Below are 23,830 nucleotides of genomic sequence, written 5' to 3' on the forward strand. Positions count from 1 at the left end.
ATAAATATTATGGCCTCTGAGACACAGTTTCAGTTTCAGTTTCGCCGTCTTTAGCTTGCCTCCAGTCCAAATTAACCAGTGTGCGTGCAATTTTGCGTCGAATTAGCGAATGTTTGTTGCCATAGGGCTATGAACATTTTTGAAGGGAGGGTTTGGGAATGACAAATTATCCGAATTTCCAAATTAACGGGGGCCGCATTAACGAGATTCTACTGTACTGGGCAAACTAGTGCCGAGGAAATGATCCTCGCAACTTCAGAGCGCAACTATTCTATCACTGAGTGCGAGTGTCTGGCACTAGTTCGGGCAGTTGCAAAATTCTGCCCATAGTTATATGGTTGACTCTTTTTCAGTCGTAAAAGACCATCATGCGCTCTGCAGCTTGTCCTCAAGCGAACCCCTTATAAGACGACTTGGTCGCTGGGTGTTACGCCTTCAAGGTCATCTGTAAGTCTGGCTGCCTGCACATTGACACCGATTGCTAGTCGCTACCCGGTATGATTATTGCTGGGGTTTAACAAAGTCCCAAAACCATCATATGATTAGATGAGCCCAATGACACCGACCACGATTTGCCCAATTGCATCTTTTCTTTGCCTGTTTTTGCTAACATCGCAACAAATGCAAACACTTATCAAATGTCTGCAGGCACAGCATAACGACCATTCTGTGCACCAGTTCGTCCTTCAGAATGGTGTCCCATACCATCATTACTTCCATCCAGACGGGCTCGATCTTCTACTAGTTGTACCCAGACAATTACGTTGAACTGTTCACTGCAGGACGCCTCAGCATATTGTGCACTGTAGGGTCTGAATTTGAGCCGCTCCCGGAACACACGGACACAGTAGACGCCGTCCGGGCAACCAACACGTGTTCATTTATTAAACATTTCTTTTACATACGACGAGCTCGCCTGGGCCGAATCTGATACACAACTATTAACACGCTAAGTAACCTTATACAATGATAATACAATACCCGGAAAACATAACACACACCCAAGACAACATAAGACATACAATGCACCGTGAATGCGACGTCGCCGACGTTCAACTCACCACGAGGGGACCGCAGGAGACGCGCCACGGACCCACCGCAAGAAATGTCCATCCACGCACACCGCCAAACCCATGGAGGCTCGCTGCTGTTTTCTGTCTGCCGGCCTAGCTTTTCCCGCAGGCGGCACTGCCGGTGCCACCGCGCTAACCCTAACCCGCGCAAGCACATCGCCACTGCTCGCACAGCGGCCGTTTAACCTAACTGCGGCCTGTCCACGAGACGCACGTGCGCCGTGAGGCACAAACGGCTTTACAGGAGGTGATAGCACCCCCACAGCGTCTACCACTGCTTCTATTAGCTCGGTCTCATTCAATCAGTCCGCCACTACGTTTATGCCTGCAATTCCTGCTGGACATCTCCAACCAAGTGTCGTTCCCGTAGTGCCATTCTTCCGTTTTTGGACTTGATCTTCTCGGTGCCTTTCACATGTCATCCTTAGAGAACAAATGGGTAGCCATTAACACTGACTAGGTCACTCGATATGCCATGACACGGGCTCTCCCACCCCGTTGTGCCACTGACGGTGCAGACTTTCTCTTGTGGGACATTATCCTGCTTCGCAGTGCTCCACGACAGTTGCTCAGTGACGGTGACCGCAACGTCCTTTCCGGAGTTATTGACACCATCCTGCATTTCTTCTCCACTCTACATAAACTGACCACTGCATACGATCCTCAAACGAATGGTCTCCCGTAACGGTTCAACAGAAAACTAACAGATGTGCTGTCCATTTACGTATCAAATGATCGCCAAGACTGGGACATTGCACTTGCATACAATTCTTCTCAATATGCCACTGCCCAATTTCCCCCTTTTATCTACTCTATGGCCACGAACCCATCCTGCCCCTTGATACTGTTCTTTTTCTGGCTGTCACCCCAACTACCGAGTACGCACACGATGCCATAGCTCTAACTGATCATGCGCAAAAGCCTGCTTGCACTCGACTGACAGCTTCACAAGACACACAGCGACGTTACTACGATGTCCGCCACCATGATGCGCAATTCTTGCTTTGGGCGTTCGTACTTCTGAGGTCACCTTTTTTGACATGCGGGGACTGTCGGAGAAGCTCCTTGCTAAATACAAAAGGCCCTACTGTGTCATCCGCCAAGTGACACCCGTAACTTACGAGATTACTCCGGCCAGTCCTTCACCCTCTGCCATGGCGTCAAGTGACACTGTGTGCATCAGGAGACTCAAGGCCTATTCGAGTCACTCCGACCCATGAGTTTAAAAGGTCTGGGACAGTGCTTTTACCGCCGGGGCTAATGCTACAGAAAGCTATCATTGATGGAGTGGAGAAGAGGCTAGTACATTTATGAAGATTATGACCATTCGGGGATTTTTGTGCCGCTGTTTTATGGTGAAGTGCCTGAGTACTTCCCTAAATATACACTTGTATATAGCCTCTCGTCTGCGTCTCTTATCGTAACAATATTTCATTACGAAACTAGCCAGTGCCAACACAACTTTCAAGAGAGTCACTCTTAATGTTCCTTGACCAAGCGGGTGCACCAAGCCAGAAACTTCAAGAAAGGCAGCGCCTTTTCCATTAAAGCTGTTGTGCTTTTGTTGATGGATCTTTTGGCAGTGGGAATGCTCAGTACCATTGGTTGTTTTACTCTGCAGAGATGAGCACGTGTGTTAATATTCTGCTATATGAGCGATGGATACCTTGGCAAAGAGCATTAAATTGTGATACCTGGCACAGTCAGCAGGAGTCATGCCTTGCGAGTCCTTCGCAGTTGGGTCAGCCCCGTACACCAGCAGGAGCTCCACCTGGCATGCCTGGCCGCTGCGTGCTGCCACATGTAGGGCCGTGCTGCCTTTGTCCTACACACACACACACACACACACTTGCAGCACAACAGTCGCACAGCACCCCACACTACTGTCAAGTGAATTCTACCAGAAGGCTGCACATGCATTCTGACACTGAAGTAACATGTACTGGGCGAGCTGGTCTTGAAACTATCACAGTTTACTAGTACATGCTAAAAGTGCCAACTGGCACGACTTTATTAGTGCCGCCCTCCTACCACAACTTTATTCTCAGGTACCCTCACTCACAGCTGATGGTCGATTTTTATCTTCCCAAGATATTGTGCTGTGGCATGTGCTCAGTACCTTCTGTTACAGCAGTGGATTTGTGAATTTATGTTATGGCTTTAGTTTTGCACACCTAATAACTGACCAACCCAGCTGTACCTGAATGATGACATGCCAGCCACTGTTTGCTCCTGCCCACCCTTGCCCTCTGTCCAGCAGCAGAGCAATAAACATTGTCATGGCATAGTGCCCGTTGGTGTGTATGTTACTTTCAGTGGCAACGAGGGTGGGAAAACCACAGGCCACCCTCTCACACGGCCCACCAAGGTTTGATGACACGAGCCCAGTTTGTTCTTATTTTCACCGCCTTCAAAAAAGTCAGACGGGCCCTTTGGTTGCACCCACACCATGAATGTGCCTAGTAAACAATGCGTGCCAGACAAGGTCAACCAACTTTCGTACAGCCAAGTGGTAGCTTTGTTGCATCAGTACTTTTCACAACACGCAGTGATGTGATTGACTGAAACTATTTTGGAGCAGGTTTTTGGAGCAGCAAAAAGTGCGTTTTGGAGCAGGAAAAGGGGCTTTTGGAGCAGCTAAAAACACGTTTTCGAGCAGGGAAAACAACTTTTGGAGCAGCTAAATGCTCAATGCCTAGTGGAAAAATTGACCGTTTTAAGCAAAAAACAGTCAAATAAGGAACTCTGTTGAAATAAAAAGTTCTGTCCAATAATGGGTGTTGCATAACACTACTGAATCACCGAACAGCCCCGAACATAACACCGAGCAGCCCCGTAAGCGCGAACGTTGGCGTTGCGGTCTTATAATGGCATAGAGTGGCCAAACAAACAACGCACGTAGGGTGTTCCCCAGCTACAGTAGAACCTCGGTGATACGAATCTGAAGGGGGAGCGACAATATTCGCATCGCCCGAAATTTCGTCAAATAAAAAAACTGGCAAAATCTGTTTTCAAACCACGATATACGCACAAAACATTTATTTCTGTCAAAAAAATTCGTGTATGCCTTACTGCGCGTATGCCGTTCAGGTGTGTCCCACGTGGACGGACCAAGCCGAGAAAGCGCACGTCAAAGCTTCGCTTGAAGCCAACTGAAAACTATGTGCCAAAGTCCCCTCCACCATAGTGACAAGCGAAGATCGACACGAACGCCGAAAAGCTTCGTGCCTTTTTTTACGACTATATTGCCTTTAATCTACCGCTGCGTTAACCGCGCACCTTTGGAGTTCGTAATCGCTATCAATTATCCCGTTGATAGCGACCGTGGTTTCGTGCGCGCCGGTTGCGGCAAACGGTAGTTCCGTTTTCAATCCACCGGCGCTTGCTGCGCACGTGCCTTCAAAACTACGTCGTTTGTCGCTATCTATAATCGCATCTGCCACGGTTTTGTCCGCAGCGCTTGCGGATAGCAGCGTCGCTTTGACTGGGTGGGCGTAGGACGCGCGTGCACTTTCCGAGTTCCGTCAGTTTCGTCGTCGCCATACATGCTCATGTCAAGAGCGTCAAGAACGACCGCGGTTTCTTCCACAGCGGTTGTGGCAAACAATAACCACAGTTGGGACCAACGTCTAGTTCTGACAGTTGTGACCAACCTAGTCCTGTAACGCGCTGTCCGCGCGCGTACTTCGGAAGCTTCCAGCATTCTGCTCTCGGCCGTCGCTCAACGGATTCGATACCAGAGTTCGTATCACCCGCCGCGACGCGGAAAAGTGTTCGGAACATCCGAATTTCGGCCCATTCGACACAGTAGAATTCGGCTGGGGAATTTCACGAATTCGTATCAGCCGGTTAAGTCTACATCAACGCCTCCTAAATTGGTTTACTTAAATATATATGCGATGGGTTCGCAAAAAGCCTGGATCAGATTGGGTTGGATTTTTGCCAATGTGGCTAGATCACGCACAGAAATTTTGATTTCCGGGAGATTTTCCTGCCAACCGTACAAACGTAAGAAATAGTCGAAATCCGGCGCCCAAAAGCCCAAGCAAGCCAAACCAGCCCTGAACGAGCCTCGCCATCAGCATCCGGTCAGGTTAAGGTCCCTAGGTTTTTCCCAAGAAGAGGGAAAAATCTAGCGACAGGTCAGGTCAAAGCGCCGGGCGGCGTGCCGCGAAACATGATGCACGAACCCATTCCTCTCGATCGTGGCATGAAAATCCTGCCGTGCGGTAGCTTTGAAGTGTCGCGTTTTGTCGTCGGCGGCGCGCTGCGCACGTTTTCCCACTAGTGTGCTTATAGTCTGGTGCACTTTTGGCGCAGAACAGCGGAGATGTAGCAGGATGTAGCAGGTTTCACGTCTTGGCGCAGTTTGGCGCAATTGGCGCAGCTATCACATCACTGAACACGAGGTGGCACAGTTGTACAAATCTTTCACACATAACCACATTCCATACAAACCTGTAAAGGATTATACTGTTCCCATTCAACAGATAGCGGACTTGAGCAATTTTGGCACAACTTTGGATAGAATAGTAAGAGATTGCGTCGCCGGCGGTCTGCAAAGCACACAAGTGCATCAGCAGTTGCTCAAGAAGATTCGGCTGACAAACAAGGAAATAGAAGAAATTACATAATCAACCCAAATGGCAGGAGTAAGCACACCACAGCTAATGAGCCAAGGTGCTGAGGGAAGGGTGCACGCAATGGGACACCAGTCATATTGCCCGAGATACTGGCCTTGAACAGTTTTGTGCAATCGCTGTGGAGAAAAAAGGCCCGGACCAGCAGATCCCAAGTTTTGATTGGCATCATGCTTCAGGTGCAACAGCCGGGTCATCTAGCCTGAGCCTGTTTCGGAAGGGAGAGCAGGTTTGTTGAGGGGCTTCCGCTATCTAGGTATGCCTAGACCTGTATGCCTAGTAGCAAGGGGCCCTAAGGAGGTCCATTGAAAAGGGCCATGTATCTAAGAGGCTTTGGGGAGACGGATTGTCTTTTGGTGTACACTTGACAGTGGTCGGCCACTGACACAAGTGCTGCGTCCGAAGTGGGCTGTTAGATACGGTATCCACCCCTGCAGAGGCATTGTTCATGCCGGCAAGCTTTACAACTTGGTAGAATGACCAACGTGGATTTCATGTTCAAAAATTGTGTTTTCATAACCGGCCTTTACAGCATCGGTGACAAGAACCAGGTCTTCACTGTATGGGACTGCAAGCCAGGACCATTCTTTCGTCCATGAGGGTGTCAACACCAGGGGTGTTTTCTTTCACTGCTGTCGGAAAAAAAATTGGATTCCCACTTCGTGCATCCAGTAAATGAGATATACACAAGTCCGAATGAAACAAGCAGAATTTATCAAGAGCTCGTTTTTCTTTGTTAGACACAAGAACTATCTGTTGGTTTTGATTAACTTTTGGCTTCATTAAAACCAACCATCTGTTGGTTTTCACAAACAGAAGTTGTTTCCACCACCACTCTCAGCAACCAGGTGAATCTGTGGATCACTTTTACGACATTGCACAATCTGGTAAAGCGCTCAGCTATAACAGCCTGCACATTAAGGATTGCCTTGTTTGCAACAGATTCGTCGCATGTACAAGTATTCATACTTAGGACTACAGCACTCACAAAAAGGGACAAGGGACAGAAGAAGTACACAGGTCAAGCGCTGCTCTCAACTGAATTTTTATTCCGGAAAACACAAAAAGTAAACAAAAAGAAAAAAGAAGAAAAAATAAACGAGTCACGTGACTTGTGCTCCAGAAGAAAAACGAAAAGAACATTCATGGCTGTTGCCCCTTAACATAGCATGCACACGACGACTTTTAAGCCGCACGTGCTGACCAAAAACTCGTATTCCTTATCCCAAAGCTTTTTATTGATGGCTCTAGCTAACACATCTTTCGTAGCTTCTTCTAATGTGCAAGGCCTCGATAATTTCTCGGGCAAGCTGCTTTTTGTGCCTGGAAAGAACCATGGTATCAGTAAAGTGCGGGGTACACCCGCACTCCCGACAATGATCTGCTAAATGAGAATGCGTGTCTTCCGTTAATGAACGCTTGTGTTCTCCCAAACAACATTCAGGCATTTTCCACTCTGTCCTATATAAGATCTACCGCACAACAATGGGATCTCATACACGATTCCCACCTCGCAGTCAACAAACTTGGACGTGTGTTTAGTATTACATTTGCTGTTTGTTTCTTTTGACCCACTCGGCTGTGCGCACTTGTTCACGCGGGCGCACATGCCGGACAACTTGTTTGGGGAGGAAAAGACGACGTCCACCCCGTAGCGCTTAGCGACGTTTTTTAGGCCATGTGACAGCTTGTGCACGTAGGGTAAAACAGCGCATCTTTTTCGCTTACAGCTGCTTTCAGTTTGTGCAGTCTCTTGCTGCACCGACTTCTTGGCCCTCATCAAGTTTTCGCACGCCTTTGCGACTGCGACGTCCGGGAATCCTGCTCTCCTTAATCTGTGAGCGCTGCACAGTCCTAAGTATGAATCAATACCAACTCGCTCAATTTTCTATTCTAAGACAAGAAGTATGCTGATCAGTTGTGCCAGTGCACAAAACTTACCACTGGGGAAGTGCTGTGCCAAGCCCACATACACGCAGAAAAAGAGCGGTTATAATGGGCTAGATTGACAATGGATAACGGTCTTGCCAAAATGCTAAACACTGACTCAGCTCAATGTATCGATACACCCACCTCTTGGCCACATTTTTGCGACCAGTCTGAACAGCCGCACAGGTTATCGTGTGGCTTTTGCAGACATGAGCGTCACCCTTGCAGTGATGTGATTGACTGAAGCTGTTTTGGAGCAGGTTTTTGGAGCAGCAAAAAGTGCGTTTTGGAGCAGGTAAAAGGGCTTTTGGAGCAGCCAAAAACGCGTTTGGGAGCAGGGAAAACAGCTTTTGGAGCAGCTAAAAGCTCACTACCAAGTGGAAAAATGAACCGTGTGAAGCAGAACAGTCAAATAAGGAGGAACTCTTGAAATAAATAGTTCTGTACAATAATGGGTGTTTGCATAACACCACTGGATCACCGAACATCCCAGTAAGTGTAAACATTGGCATTGCGGTCTTATAATGGCTTAGGGTGGCCAAACAAACAACGCAGGTAGGGTTTCCCAACTACAGTAGAATCTCGCTGATACGAATCTGAAGGGGGAACGACAATATTCGTATTGCCCAAAATTTTGTATCATCAGAAAACTAGCAAAATCTGTTTTCAAACTATGATATATGCACAAAACACTTATTTCCGTCAAGAGAACTCGCGTACGCCTTTCTGTGACACCCGTGAAGGGACCAATAAGGGACGGAGAGCTGCCTGCCGCGAAAGCGCGCGTCAGAGCATCGCATGAGGCCAACTGAAAACTAAGTGAAGTCCGCTCCCCCATAGTGGCAAGCAAAGATCGACACGAACGCCGAAAGGCTTCATGCCAGAGGCGTAGGCAGAAATTTTTGTAAGGGGGGGGGGGTGGTCACCTCCTTGATTTGAAGTGGGGGCCGGGCAGGCAGATGTGGTGAAGTGTCATTTTGGACTCTGTATGCCATAGCAAAAAAAAATCGGGGGAGGGGGGGGGGGGTCGGGCCTGGTGCAGCCACCCCCCCTGGCTACGCCACTGCTTCGTGCCTTTTTTTCTACGACTATATAGCCTTTAATCTACCGCTGCGTTAGCCGCGTACCTTCGGAGCTCGTAGTCGCTATCGATGAACGCGTTGATAGCGACCGTGGTTTCGTGCGCAACGGTTGCGGCAAACGGTAGTTTCGTTTTCAATCCGCCTGCGCTGGCCGCGCAGGTGCCCTCAAAACTATGTCGTTTGTTGCTATCTATAATTGCATCTGTAGCGGTTTTGTCCGCGGCATTTGCGGGAAGCAGAGTCGCTTGGTCTGGGTGGGCGTTGGACGCGCGTACACTTTCGGAGTTCCGTCAGTTTCGTCGTCGCCATACATGATAATGTCAAGAGCGACCGCGGTTTCACCCACAGCCTTTGTGGCAAACGATAACCAGAGTTCTGACAGTGTGTGCGCTGGCCGCGCGCGTACTTCCTAAGCTATCACCCGCCACGACGCGGAAAAGTGTTCGGAACATCCACATTTCGGCCCATTCGACACAGTGGAATTCGGCTGCGGAATTCCACGAATTCGTATCAGCCGGTTACGTCAACATCAACGCCTCCTAAATTGGCTTACTGTGGGCTCGCAAAAAGCCTGGATCGGATTGGGTTGCAATTTTTGTCATTCCAAATACGTCTGATATGCAGGTGTTCAGAGTTAACAGTACACCTGCTGAATTCCGGTGCTGCTTCGTGGCCTCAATGTGCCTCCTGCTTGTAGCATGTCGCTTTATCGCTGCAAAGCCATGCTGTTCACGGTTAATAGTCTGGCTGCAGACAATGCAAAATCCACTGACATCGCTGCCTTGGCGACACCAAGATGACATAGTGTCACCATTTTCGTCCATCTTGTTCGGGATGTCGACATTAAACTTGGTGGAACGACCTGAGGCTCTGAGACAGCGAGATACGAACAATGCGAAAAGCAATTCCCCTCAAGAAACGTGTAGCGATACGCTTTTTGCCAATCCCGTCGAGGACGGAACAGTCTTTGTTGATAGCCGTTCCACGGCGAACCCAGTTTTCCACGAGTTCTGCTCACCGACTGGAGTCGCGTTCCGTGAAAATCCTCAAACAACACGAAGCCGCCAATTAACTGCGCCAGTTCACGGCTGGTGCGAAGCTTGTTCGCCACCTTGCCAGCTTCTCTGTTTGCGATAACCGCGGTTACGAGACTAAGTGCTGTTATTTCTGCTGTGTAGCTACCCCTAACCATGGTTAAGGTTGCCCATGTGACAGGGCTATAACACTGGTTCAAGTAGCGGAACTTAAAAAGGGGGGCAAAAATAAGACAGGCATGGACGTCGCTGTACTAACAATAGACCTTTTTTCAAGCGATCCTAGAACCCCCCGCGGGCGCGCGAAGCAGTATGGGAAAAGTGTGTACGGCGAGCCCGCCGGCTGTTCCGTCGCTCGCTGTTCCGGCGGTGCAGTCACACCAGCTGGAAGCAAGCCGCTCCTTCCAAGGTGCATATTTGGGGGGTCATGCCAATTTACAGCAGTCTGGAGAGGGTTATGTCGGCCCCCAAAAGCCTGCGTCCGGTCAGGTCCCCCAGAAAGCGCCAGGCAGCGTGCCGTGAAAAATGATGCACGAACCCATTCCTTAGAATAACAGAGAGCTGAGCTAGTTGGTAAGTATTCATTCTAAAAAGACAGGGCGTGCAAACAAGGACACAAGAAAGAAGTCAGGACACCACAAACGCCGACTAACAACTGAAGAGACGCACAACGGCTGAAAAGAAAGAAGGCACGAAAACTTATCTGCGCATGCCCATGCAACAGGCGAACCTATCAATCCGGCACGCGTGGCGGTCTACGTATATTTGTTTCGTAAAACACACCAACAAATTCACTGACTGCCGTACGAGTGTGGTGTATAAGATCCCTTTCAGCTGCGGCCGCTTCTACGTAGGACAGATGGGCCGATGCATCAACCAGAGATTGTTGGAACATAAGAGATCGCTAAGTGGAGGCTCACCTTCTAATCTATCTTTACATTGTCGAGGTTGTAAGTGCACGCCAAAATTTGATGAATGCGCAGTGTTGTACCGACATAGAAATGAAGAAACGTGCCTGATGATTGAAGCATGGCATATCGAGAATAGTGGTAGCGCATGCGTGAGCCAACCGTCGATTAACTTGCATAAAGATGAAATCAAATGCCTTAACAGTTATCTTCCACGTAGACCGCCACGCGTGCCGGATTGATAGGTTCGCCTGTTGCATGGGCATGCGCAGATAAGTTTTGGTGCCTTCTTTCTTTTCAGCCATTGTGCGTCTCTTCAGTTATTAGTCGGCGTCTGTGGTGTACTGACTTCTTTCTTGTGTCCGTGTTTGCACGCCCTGTCTTTTTAGAATGAACCCATTCCTCTAGCGGCACGAAAATTTTGCCGCGCGGCAGCTTTGGCGCAGTTTTGGCGCAGAACAGCGGAGATGTAGCAGGATGTAGCAGGTTTCATGTATTGGCGCAGTTTGGCGTAATTGGCGCAGCTATCACATCACTGCCCTTGAAGAGGATGCCCAGCTAGAAAAGCAGTTTGTCACTACTGCAGAAAGGTACGGTATTTTGTTGAAGCCTGCATGCAGAAGAACAGGAAAAATTTGGAGGACTTTTGAGCTTCGAGAGTGCAACGCGCGCATCTCTATCACTCGCCTGGCACCTCAGCCGTGCCACAAGGAAAGGAATGTGTGTAACATAGGCCCTTTCAAACTACCCTAGAATGCCTACTGCAAGTACAGTCACGCTCACAATGACTTGCAACGCAGGAGCGTGTGGCCTCACGAGCTCAAAAATTGCTCATGGCTTCAAGTTGCCTTCATTTCCACAACTAAATGGCATATTCTTATTTGGTACAATCCTGAGGTGTGAAAACAGCATTTAGTGGGCGAAATATGGGCTAGTGGAAGCCATGGTTGATCTCTGAGCTCATGAGGCCACGCGCTCCCACGTTGCAAGTCATATTGAGTGCTACTGTACAGTTACGAATTGCCCACTACGCGTCGATATGGCAACAGGCACATCTGCCCCCTTTGTTGATGCTGTTGCAGCTGACAATGATGATTAATGACACCTGAGCGCTTCCTCATGGGTAGGCCCCATAAACCACCCATTAGTTGCGCAACTCACATGTTTTGACACCTCGTGAAATTGTACGCTTCTGCCATGCAATATTACATGTTGTAAGCCACTCCTTGCACTGCTTTATATTCAGTGTTTTTTTTTTCTTTTTCGAAGCTATTTCGAGCACGAACATGGCTCTGTGGTAGAACACCTGCTTGCCACACAGAAGGCCTGGGTTCGATTCCCACTCAAAGATATTTTTTATTTATTTATCTGCATCTATTTTGATTTTTCGCTCACGGACACTGCTCATTTTTCACTCACAACCAACGACGCCGACACCAAAACAGACACCTGAATTTCTGCAAAACAAGCTCCTTAACGCTATTGCGTTAATAAGCCTCTGGTTTCTGTCGAACTTCACAACGTGGATGCCCAACAAGCAGGGTACCCAGATATACTCATGAACAGCTTAAACTGACACAAAAATTTTGGCCTCGCGTTTTTTTGCTGAAATATGTTGCTGGGGGCCTAGTCAAAACATGGCACATCGTTTGCTGCAGCGCGCGACAGATAATTAATTACAGGCTCCTCATTATCGACCAGTGTCAGTTTCGGTTTCAAAAATGACAAGTCTTCGGGTGCAACTATCACCACCTAGCGGGTGCAGCACTCGATCACATCACCACACAGAACTGTGGCGCACTTCCGCACGGTCCGACAGCAGCCGCCGAGAAGTAGGCTGCTGGTGCAAACGCGGCAAAAAAACATGGCGGCTATGACGTCATCCTAACTTGTTGCAACGTGGTCACGTGATGTCGATTGCTCACGCAAACTTCAAAATTCATTTAAAATAACTTCCAAGCTATATTAGCTGTTGGTATTTTGCAGATGATGCTCGCATGTTCACCGGAATCGATCCCGCAGGCTATCTCGGCCGCAAAATATTGTGTCAGTACTCCTTTAAGATAGACTCTGTCGCAGAAGTCTCTGTTGTCTCTGAGAAGAGCTATAAGGTGGGCTAGTTGGTGTTGATTCATCCTCAAAGGTGCGCTTAGTGAACACAAACGACACAGTACAGGACATAAGGCACTGTCTTTCGGAGGTCGACAATGGGTATTAGGCCGACCATGAACACTTGCGTGATTTCCCTAGACAATGTATTCTTATGTCTGAACAAAAGAGTGGCTTTGTCGAACAGGGGACCGCATGCCCTCGCAGTTTGTGCGAGGCTCTGCCGAATGGGAGCAACTCCTTTCAGACTGTCGCTCAACCTTCTGCTCAAGCACCACCTGTTGTGTCCTACATACATCTGTCCACATAATACTGCAATGCACGCTTCTTTTTCTATGTTATGTAACCAACCCGTTACACGTAAAACCACTGTTTTGTGCAGGCCTAGCCGGAATGTCTGGAGACCTTCTCGATTATTTTACATAACGCGAACACTGGAGTTCATTCTGGAACTAACGCGGCCGCCAGCAATGACACTGGAATCTTCGATGCCACGTGTATAAATACCGACACTCGTTACAGCTGATCAGATTACCGCTTGTCGATGACTGTGATCGTTGCTATCAGTGCACAGCGTGTATTGCTTGTACATTGACTTTTTGTTCCCTGGGCACAAGTTTGCCCAATAAGGAGTTTCATCATTAATAGCCCGGCTGGCGTCTCCCTCACCGTCACGACCACATGACAATATTGGTATCTTGTACACCATCACGTTTCGTGCTTTGCTGGAGTGTTGACCGGTGGTAGCTATTTTTTCTTCGTGCCCTCTTTTTTAAAACAAATACCACTCAACTTGTTTTTTACCTTAAGAACCAACCTCGTTCTGCTTCCTATCTTCTTTAGCCTGTGCAACAGTGCCTTGTCTTGAAGGAATAGGGCATGGGATGAGTCTCCTGGAAACGAGATTCAATTCCTGGATCTAAGCCTCGTACGTCAAGAGGGACAAGTTTGTTGCACGTACCACCCCCGGACAAAAAAGGCTGTCCTAAACTTCCAATTGGCACATTCCAGGTGAGTGAAGAACAGCATCGCCAGGTCATGCATCAGGCTGACTCTGACGCGTGCTCATGACAGAAGTGAGCGTTCCTGAACAGCTCAAGAGACTGGATCAAGTGTAGTACAGCGCACAGTTCCCAGTGGCTCTTTGTGCCGCAGTTTCCAAGAAGTTCAAGTCTATCATTTTCTCAAAGTAGTAGTACAGTAAAAGCTGATTAATTCGACTCTCGTTAATTTGGAAAATCAGTTAATTCGGACACGTCATCTGGTCCCTGTAAATAAATGCATCACTCTATGAGACTGGGCGCTCGTTATTTCGGACAGATTTCACCACAAGTCGGACAATTCGGCGACTTTCAGGCCGCTGGCGAGGCTCGAAAACTAAAAAAGAACATTTCGAAACAAAACTGAAGCTCAAATGCAGCACCGCCGTGGACATCAGTTATTGACTTGGCTTGACTTGAGACTGGTTGAAAGGCTTTTCTTCGCGTGTGGGTTTGGCAGTGCCATTTTGTTGCTTTGTTCCCGTTGGTGTGCTGCATCGTTGAACGCCGTTTTATCGAGAAACGATTCAGTACGGTTCCGTTAGCTTGATCGTTGCTGGTGCTTTTGTGCTGTGTTCTCATGTGACCGCACTCTCCGCCGATGGCAACGCCGGCGAAGCGGCCCAAGTATGAGGTCAAGGACTTCACCACCGCGGAGGAAGCCACAGAGGCCCTCGTCGTCCTTGAAGAATTTTGTTTTGGCAATGCAGACAGCATGCAAGCTGCTGAGCACCTTGAAGGGCTCAGAAAAATTGTGTCCGCGCGAATTTCTGCTCGAAAACAGACAAGCATCTGCGATTACCTTGTAAAGCAAAGGTATGTTGACAGACATTGCCATTTTTTGGCGTGTTGGTAAACGGAACTCGAAAACATATTGAGCGCTTACAAACAGGGACGTTGTGTTACGTTAGCGTTACGTTAGCGCATTGTGTTGTCGTCTCCCTTACGTCCCTGTTTGTAAGCGCTCAATATGTTTTCGAGTATGTTGACAGAACTCTTGCATTTATTGCGTTTATTTTGACCATTTGATAATTTGGGCATTCGTTTAATTTGGACATTTTTTCCGGTCTCTAGAAATCCAAATTAACGAGCTTTTACTGCACATAACAGAAAAAATTATACAGAAAGAGGTCTCGCTGTTAGAACAAGGGGTTTTTTTGTGGTTTTGTCAGAAGCAATGTTAATGAAAAAAGTGAAAACAGTAATTAAGAAGAATTTCAGAGAACTTCAGAACAATGCCAGCATTGTTAAACAATGAGCAGTGAAACTTTTGACTGACTTAAACTTGTGCCGGCTGTGTTTCGCAGTGAAGGGCCCTGGGTTGCAGGATCGTTTACGGCAGGGGCCTTTTGAGGCGTAGGGCCAAGTTGCACGAAGCCAACACGGTCTTTGCAGGCAAAGAGAAAAAATTTGGTGAATTGACAGTAATGTACAAAACTGGAATAGAAATCATGTTTATTTTCAGCACGCATGTCACATGATAGCCTGTCACCTTGTGACAGCATGCATGTTACAAGGTCACAAGGTTACAAAGAATCTTTCTTCCCCCTTCTTTTGACCTGTGCAAAGAAGAAAGTGAAGACGTTATCGAGCTAAGTTTGAAAATGGGGGTCAATACCAAATGGAAGCGACCGTTTTTTGTTCCTGTCTAACCCTATTTCAGGTCAAAACTGCCGTGTCGGCAATCATATACCAGGGGAGTGGGGCCCACATGATCCTGCCCTGCGGGCCACACGTTGCCATACCCTGGTGTACGGTGAAGACCCCATAAGCCAGATTTGTCTCGGAAAGGGGCTCGAAGCACTTGGATTCGCTCCATCTTTTTGATCCCTTTTTAGTGCTCAGTTTCATGAAAGTCGTTGAGTATCTTAGGACTGAAGGAGTAGCAGCTCTTGATGCTTTTAGTATTGATGTCATTGACCTTTACCATTCGATACCCCATGCTCATTTACTACATATATACATTTACTACTATATATATGTGTGATCATGTGCGACAAACAGCGAGTTGTTAGTCAGCGCTGTGTCCCGTCTGGATCTTTTGCCCGTACTGTTGAATCATTTACCACAAAGTGTCCAAGAGTGCGCACGATGCAACGATGCAACGATGAAGCTGCCTTTCGTAATGCCAGTGGGGTGCCTATCTCAAGTCCACTTTGGTGGGCCGGGATGACTGGGTCCAGAAAGAAGGCACTTGCATCGGTTCTCGTGCTGCCCCAGTCCTCTGCAGTATATTTTTAAGCAAGGTGGACAGAAGTATCGAGAAGCAGCTAGATGGCAGGGGTTTGAAGCTTCTCAGATTTTTGGATGACTACCTTGTTTTAATGAAAGATAGGCATGGCAGCAGCACCCTTGCGAATGTTTTAAAAACTTTTAAAGATAAAGGATAGAGCTCACGTTCGAGCTACCAAAAAAAATAAAAAGTGAAGTTCAGTTTCTAGATTTCTTTATTGAGTTTTTACCTCACAAAACTTGCTGGATGTACCAGCCCAAAACAGGCAAACCACTGCTGATCTAAGATAGTGAGGAATGGTACAGTGGCTTCATGTATCAAATCAGCTCTAACCAAATGGTGCAAGCATTTGGTGGAAAAAAATGTTTTTCAATACAGGCTTACCGTATAAACGCGTGTAAGGGCCGCACCCGTGTAAGGGCCGCACCCCGTTTTTTTGAAGTGCATATTCTAAAAAAAAAAATCCGCGTAAGGGCCGCACCCACACTTTCCTCAACCAATACGTATTCAAAATGCGCGCGCGCGCGTAAGCTTCTAGGCGTAGTCGATAGATGGCGCAAAAAAACGCGATCATCATCATCATCGTCATTAGAGTATATATGTATATTTTTTTGGATTTTATTCGTGTTAAGATGTTCGTGAAGTGGGCTAAAAATTTTAACTTTTTTATTAGTATTCATAGACCCGCCAACTAAAGGTTAGAGCAGGAGTTTATCTTTAGCTTCTCACATCTCTATACAAACGCGCTATCGGTAGGGTGGCTAGAATGGGGAGGTGTGAAAAGCGGCCGCGAAAACCGGTCCCCAAATCGCGCCGATGCCGCAAGGGGCGCTGTACGCAGAGGCGCGGGGAGTCGAGCCGACGACGTGCCGCGTAGCGCCGCTCATGTACGGCAAACCTGTCTCGCGCTATTACCTTGCAACAGTTTGCTGCGTTAATCGTCTTTTTCCTTTTCTCTTTCAGAGGGTGCAGTAAAAAAGGGCACACTGTAACATCTTCCTCTGCTAGTAAAAAACAGCGCGAAAACTACGAAGACGAGACAGATAAAACAGGACTAGCGCTGTCTCGTCCTTGTAGTTTTCGCGCTGTTTTTTACTATGAATGTGTACCAACAAGCTCAAGTTCGTACGCTTCTCATCTTCCTCTCCTTTTTTACTAATTTCCGTGAAGGAATGCACGCGAGAAAGAATATATCGGAGTGACATGCGGTGCGCACCAACCAGCAAATGTCGATTGGTGTTATTTCCTTGAAAGAAAAAAAATCGTTACACACAATATGGATAATTAAAAAAACACATATGAAGCCAAGGGTAACTAGAAAGTTAGATTAAAAAGTAAACATCGAGTAAATGAAAATGATAAATGAGCAAGCGGTCATACTGTCAGATGGAATTTATGAAAGAGATATAACCCTCGCGGTAGTAAATATATAGATCTGAAGTAATGCAAAAGATCGATCTAGATAAAATGGATTTGGAACAAAGAAAACGGAAAGAAAAATAAACCATCGCGGTAATCTTTTCGTCATATTTATATAACCAAATACAGCATAACAGACATCCCTCTGAATATAAAAACAGTAACTTATTGTTAATCATATCTTCTGAAGTGGAGCTACGAGGTACCTTTTTTTCTAATTGTAATATCGGCGACAGAATAAAAGGAAGTGGTCCGTTGTTTCAATTCATTGCAAAATTTGCACAACGGCCGGGGACGCCGTGAGACCAGCATTATATAAATAAAAATTCACTCGTGGAATTTGACCGCATAATCTGCTGTAAGAAACTTCTAATTGTCACGATGCACACCGCTGTTTATTCCAGCAATACCTTACATGTACGAAGTTTTTAAATTTATCCAGTGATAATTTGTCAGTGTCGCTTTGCAAACAAGCATTTCTATACCTTAAAGCTGTCGCATAAGCCCTATCTGGTAAATTAGGAATCAGAGCTCCACATAGAGATACTGATGCTCATGAATCCACCATTTCATAATCCGCGGTGGCCCAGTACCCTCAGCAACCAAAATTTTTGTAATTTTGCAGGTATTAGATAACGAAACATGTTCAGGAGTGTTGAATTCGCTGCCGTATATAGGAAGTGCTGAACATGCCGAAAGATAATCTGTAACTATAACTGCTGTTGATTCATTTGACGGAACTTGCTAAAACAACAGCCAGTATTTCTGGAATTAATATGGGTGTATATATAGGATGATAAGAGGAAGACAGAAAAAAAAAGCGCTAATTTCTGCAACCCAATAGGGAGCACGGCTAAGCGCCTTAGGTGTATGATTGGGAAGTCGAATTGAAAAAGACCACTGAAAAGAGCGAGAGATGATGCCTAACCTAACGTTACTAGACTAGGTTAGCAAACTAGTCTAGTGACGTTGTCCTAACGTATACCCTCTACAGAAGCATAAGTCGTGGTTTTTTTATTGACATAATGAGTTGTATTGCTAATTGCCATGTGAGCAAGGTAATTGTGTACTGGTAATTTAAATACAGAAATGGCATTTGTTTAGCTTTAGGAGAAAAAAAAAATATCACGACATTGTGTGCGAAGGATCGAACTGAGCTTACTTGAAGAGCCAATATGTTATATTTTTACATTGAGTAGTTCTAGCAGCGCTAATGCGAATATAATCTGAGGGGTGTTCACTCACGACCAATGTGCTTCGAAGAATAAACTAGGTTTTTAAATGAAAACATGTAATGATTGTCACTGATGCGAACTGTATATCTTTAAAAATGTACGTTTTAACTGTTGGTGTCTCTGATCTAATTACAGACCATGGTAATCGCGCTTCCATATCTAACACGTTGTTTGCAACGAACATTAGAAGTCCAAGGCACAAGCGCAAATCATTCCTTTCTAATAGTATTAGAGGTTTCATTTTTTAGGCTTCGTTGCCAGAGGAAAAGAACAACAACAAGAAAACGGCGCCATATACCGGGATAGGGCGAACATACATTTTGTTAATCACTATCATTGTATTTCTTCGCAATTCAGTTCTTTGGTATCAGAGTTTTCGTAGCAGCCAGGAACGAAGCACCAGCGTTCAGTTCTCTTCGTTTTATAGGGCATTTTCACCACAGCTCACTAATGCATGACCCGTGTACAATAAAGAACGCGTAAATGGTGAAAAGAAAAAAAATCACGCCGCGTTTCCTTGTAATAGCCTTCCAACGGGCAATCTGCGACAGCGGCGGCTGTACCCGCGCCCCCTGCAGCAGCGCCCCTGGCGGCATCGGCGCGCAGAGGGACCCTGTCTGGCAAGGGAAACGCGCGGCGCTCAGCACACCTCCCCATTCTAGCCACCTTACTATCGGCGCTATCCATATCGGCATTAGCATCACCAACTTTGGCACGTCGTTTCGTGTTCGCGTTGTTCGGTTTGTGCAGTTCAGGTTCAGCCAGCCATTTGCTGTAGTTTTTTGCACTGTTCGATGACCTTCGTGCTAGCTTGTTTTCTACACGGTGTTCATGTTTTGGCAAGATGGGCAAGTACTTGAATAGCTACACTGCTGGTTGAAGGTGATCGAGTATGCTCTCGAGCATGGGAAACGTGTCGCCGGCAGAAAATTCGACGTTGACGAGAAGTGTGTTCGACGTTGGTGTGCTCATAAAGAAGCCTTGCGAAACACCAACAGCACTAAGCGCGCTTTCCGAGGAGAGCGGTGCAAGTTTCCCGATTTGGAAGAAGACTTGCTCCGCTGTGTGACTGAAGTGCGGAATGATGGTCTTGCACTCACAACGGACATGCTGCGTGTGAAGGGTACTAGCCTTGGCGACTGTAGTTGGGTGGATCCTATCTGCGTGGAGCTCGGTGTCGACGGACATTGTGTCCCGAAGTTTTAAAGTCGCCGGGATATCTAACAGCTTGGATGGCACGGAAGATGACTGCTTGTGGGGTGACGGCGCTTCGCAGCACACCATCTCATCTCGGACTCCAAGTCTGAGGACTCGCCGAGTGACGACGATTGAGCACGTATGTCGCAAGAAATGTCGTATACTGCAATAAACGCTCTTCGTTCGCTAACTGGTGCGTTTTTACTTAAAAAAAAAATGTCGCGTGTATGGGCCGCACCCTGAAAATTGGCCCTCATTTCTTGAAAAAAAAGTGCGGCCCTTACACGCGTTTATACGGTAAAATGTTTTCCACATGAGTGCACGGGAAAAGAATCATCGGGGGATAAGATGGGCAAGGAGCAGAAGACGAGACCAATGCCGTAAAGGTTGTTCCATACATGCACAACACGTCACTGCATCAGTCAGACGGGCCAATGCCTAAACGTTTGCAACACTGAAGCTCGTTTAAAGAGGCACCATATGTGCATCTTGCAATGCACTGTCAAGAGTGCCCATAAAACCACTACTGTTGACACGCACACCGACAGGTGTGTCGGAGAAGCTCTCTGTACCCATAAATGTGGGAGTGCTCGTGTTAGCCAACCATTCATTTTGCTTTCTGAATATGAGGTTGCTTTTGAGAGAGAAAGTGAAAATAAGTGTTTATGTTCCCTTGCTGTGAGCGCATGCACGGTTTTTTATCTCTCGTTTGTTTCTTTTGTGATCACTTGTTTTTCATGACGTAGATTTATTCTACGTATGTGGGGGTGTTGTTTCAGAAGAAACTTTCAGTTGCCAGTACTGCCTTGTGCTGTGATGCCACGTGCAAAGCAAGGAAAGAAAGAAGGTGAGGACGACACATGCCAGAAGGTGGCCACTGTCACACAGGCTGCTGCAGAAGCAGGTATGAAGGGCTTTTTCAGTGGCATTTGTTCAAGTGCCAAAATGAGGGCACAAGGAAAAAAAAATGGCTACCACCAGTCAACATGCACGGTCTAGCGTGAAGAGAGGTTTGTCAACTGCCAAGGTGTGATGGTGTACAAGATATGTTGTGGACAGATGTACGTAGGACACACCGGGTGGTGCTTGAACTGAAGGTTGAGTGAACATAAGTACAGTTAAACCTGCTTATAACGAACCTCCAAGAAACAAATTCCTTAATATCACAAAGTTTTTTTATTCCCCGCCATTAGTCCATACACATGTATTTGCTATGTAACAAAGTGGCAGCGGGAGACACCCTTGATACAACTAATTTTTTCCGCCGACAACCTAGGGATCTTGCCCTGAATTTTTTCATTTTGGCACGAGCAGGAGCCGCGTGCATCTTCTGCGGTTACCCCGTCGACGAGAACACAAAGCAGCGGTGCGCATGCCCCCCCTTCCTCTTCTTGACTTGACTGCTCCGATTGTTGAAAATGGCAATCCTCTCATATGCTTCGAGCCACCTTTCTGGGTCTATGTGATGATCTGTGGAGAGTTAGCCACTCTGTAGGTTGCCAAAGGATGTAGGTGGCACAGGGGCTGCCGTCAACAGAAGAACTTGCTGCCTGTGGCTAGCTCGATGATGTGGGATGCCCTTGCCGTTGTCATGGCTTGTCATGGCTTGAGCTTGCTCGACAGCGGCGTCCGGTACGTGACCGAACAGGCACCTCCGCAAGATGTCACGTGGTTGTTAAGAAGCAAGAAGTCGAAATGGTAGAGACTGAGTTATTTCATGGGGCGTCCCCAGAAAAAAGAACACTCACAGAACAAACAAGTAACACTTGCAGTACAGCGACAGCAGCAAGCGCAGCCATCAATCGTCGATAATCCAACTGTCGGTGAAACGCATTCGCTTTTAAACATATGCCATTCAATATTCCAGCACCATTGCTGGTACTCATGTTATTTTTATCAGAAAATTCCAAAACAACTGTGAAGGGTCCCACACATTCTGGCGTGGCCTGCGCAGAGCACTTGTGTAGTGATGTGTGTTCATAATAAAAAGAAAGGCAGTACACGTAGCAGTAATATAACTGGGGTGAAATCATCATTGACGAAATGGTGGGCCATCATCCTGAACAATTCCAATTACAGCCATCTGTTGCTCTTTATATAACATCAAGTTTTTCCAAGCCTGAAATGCCAAAATATGAATATCAAGAGGTGCTGTTAAATTAGTCATGCACGTTAAAAAATACAGTTTTACATATACTTTCCACAGATGTCCTAGAAATGGTGCATCTAGTTGCGAGCAGGCGCTTGTGTTGTTCGCGTGGTTTCCTTCTTGTGTCCCTGTTTGTGTGTGCGCCCCATCCAGTCTAAATAGGAATGTATTGAATTTGCATGCTAAAACCTAGCACACGGTTTTGTCGCCAATAAAAACTTGCATTCCATTAAATCCTGCAATTTCTTTTCTTTCTTTCTTTGGACTAGTCATACAGTGAATGTCGCTATAAAAATCCTGTAATGAATGAATTAGTCTGGACCCCAACTGTACTAGTTCACTGTGGCACCTTAGGTTAGATTCCCAGCCACTCTGGCTGTACATGGATAGAGGCCAAAATACCAATGTACTTAAATCTAGGGGCATGTTACAGAAGTCTATGTGGTTACACAGCCAGTGATGCTACCGAGGACTTCCGATTCGGAGCAATTTTTGGAGCAGCAAAATTTCCGTTTTGGAGCACTTTGGAGCAGCAAAAATTGTAATCTTGGAACACTTCGGAGCAGATAATTTTGCATCTGGGAGCACTCTGGAGCAACAAATTTTACATCCTGGAGTACACTACAGAAGCATATTGCATTAACATTCAATCACCTGAATATTATTATGGGGCTCTTATGAAGGCTAGAAATATTTCGATTTATTGCAAATCTCATGGAAAAAATAACCTCAGGAGAACTCGATACTTCACTCGCTAATGAAAAAATAAGGGCTCATGCAGTTAAGTGTTCTGGATTAACCTCTTCGGCGATTATTTTCGACACTAGCAAATAAACAGAATAGCAGATCAATAAAATTGCAATTAATTAAATAACACTGTAAATACATCTATGTGGTTATCAGCAGACGTGGTAGACAAACGCCATGATGTACAGCAGTGCCTCAATGGCAAAGAGCCACATTGTCCCTGATGCATTCCCCTAAGACGACTCCAAGGCGAAAGCCAGGTTCTTTTTCTTCTCGATCGACGGGTTGATCCTCCCCCTCCCTCTCTGCAAGCTTTCTGCACCTCACCTGGTTTTGCGCTAGCTCCATCCATGATCAGCGCACCGATCACGGAAGCAATGTAAAGCGACAATGTCATGTGATGGCGTCATCACATGACATCACAATATATGACGCCATGATAACGTCACAAGTTTTGACGATCTATGACGTGATCATGACGCCATCACATGATGATTATTTTTTGCATCAATCGACTGATGCCGCCGATGGTCAATTTTCGTGCTTGATAAAGCTTTCGCATTAATATTGCGTATTGAACGTTAACAGCCTGGCCGTTAACAACCTGGCCTTACATACCAAACTGTCCTCCACCATGACACCTCTGTGCCATGTGCGAAACAGCTTCGCTTATCATCCACTTCCCAGAGTGAAATGGCTCCTCATTTTCTTTTAAATTTTTATTGTGATAGCAATTATATGGGCACTCTCAGCGGATTTCTGCAGTCGCCGTTTCCGCAATTTTCCGTAATAAAGTCCAAATTAATAACATCGCCATTCCAGCCGCGGGTAAAAGCTCGCGAGCGCTGGCGACGAACGCGGCTCAAGCGGAGATTCAACTAGCCGGCCGTCTGTCTCCGTCGCACGTAGAGCGCATGAGATAACGTCTTCCCACGTGCGGGCCTGCCGTGGATTGCTCATCAAACAGAGAGGAAACGCCCCGCCCGTCTTTCGTAAGGTGCATGATGGGACGCCAGGGGAGCGGAGGAGGGGGGG

The 23,830-nt window shown here is 46.8% G+C and overlaps 1 protein-coding gene across 2 annotated transcripts in view; it reads right to left on the reverse strand.

The window, feature by feature from the left end:
* LOC119391003 (ARF GTPase-activating protein GIT2) overlaps positions 1 to 23,830 on the reverse strand; it is a 369,377-nt gene that overhangs the window by 313,294 nt on the left and 32,253 nt on the right. For both annotated transcript variants that reach the window (XM_049415016.1, XM_037658710.2), the window contains exon 4: positions 2,768 to 2,898. In XM_049415016.1, coding sequence (XP_049270973.1) covers positions 2,768 to 2,898 — 131 coding nt within the window. The remainder of the gene's footprint in view (positions 1 to 2,767; positions 2,899 to 23,830) is intronic.

Source organism: Rhipicephalus sanguineus, chromosome 4 (genome assembly GCF_013339695.2).
Source record: "Rhipicephalus sanguineus isolate Rsan-2018 chromosome 4, BIME_Rsan_1.4, whole genome shotgun sequence".
Lineage (NCBI taxonomy): Eukaryota > Metazoa > Arthropoda > Arachnida > Ixodida > Ixodidae > Rhipicephalus > Rhipicephalus sanguineus.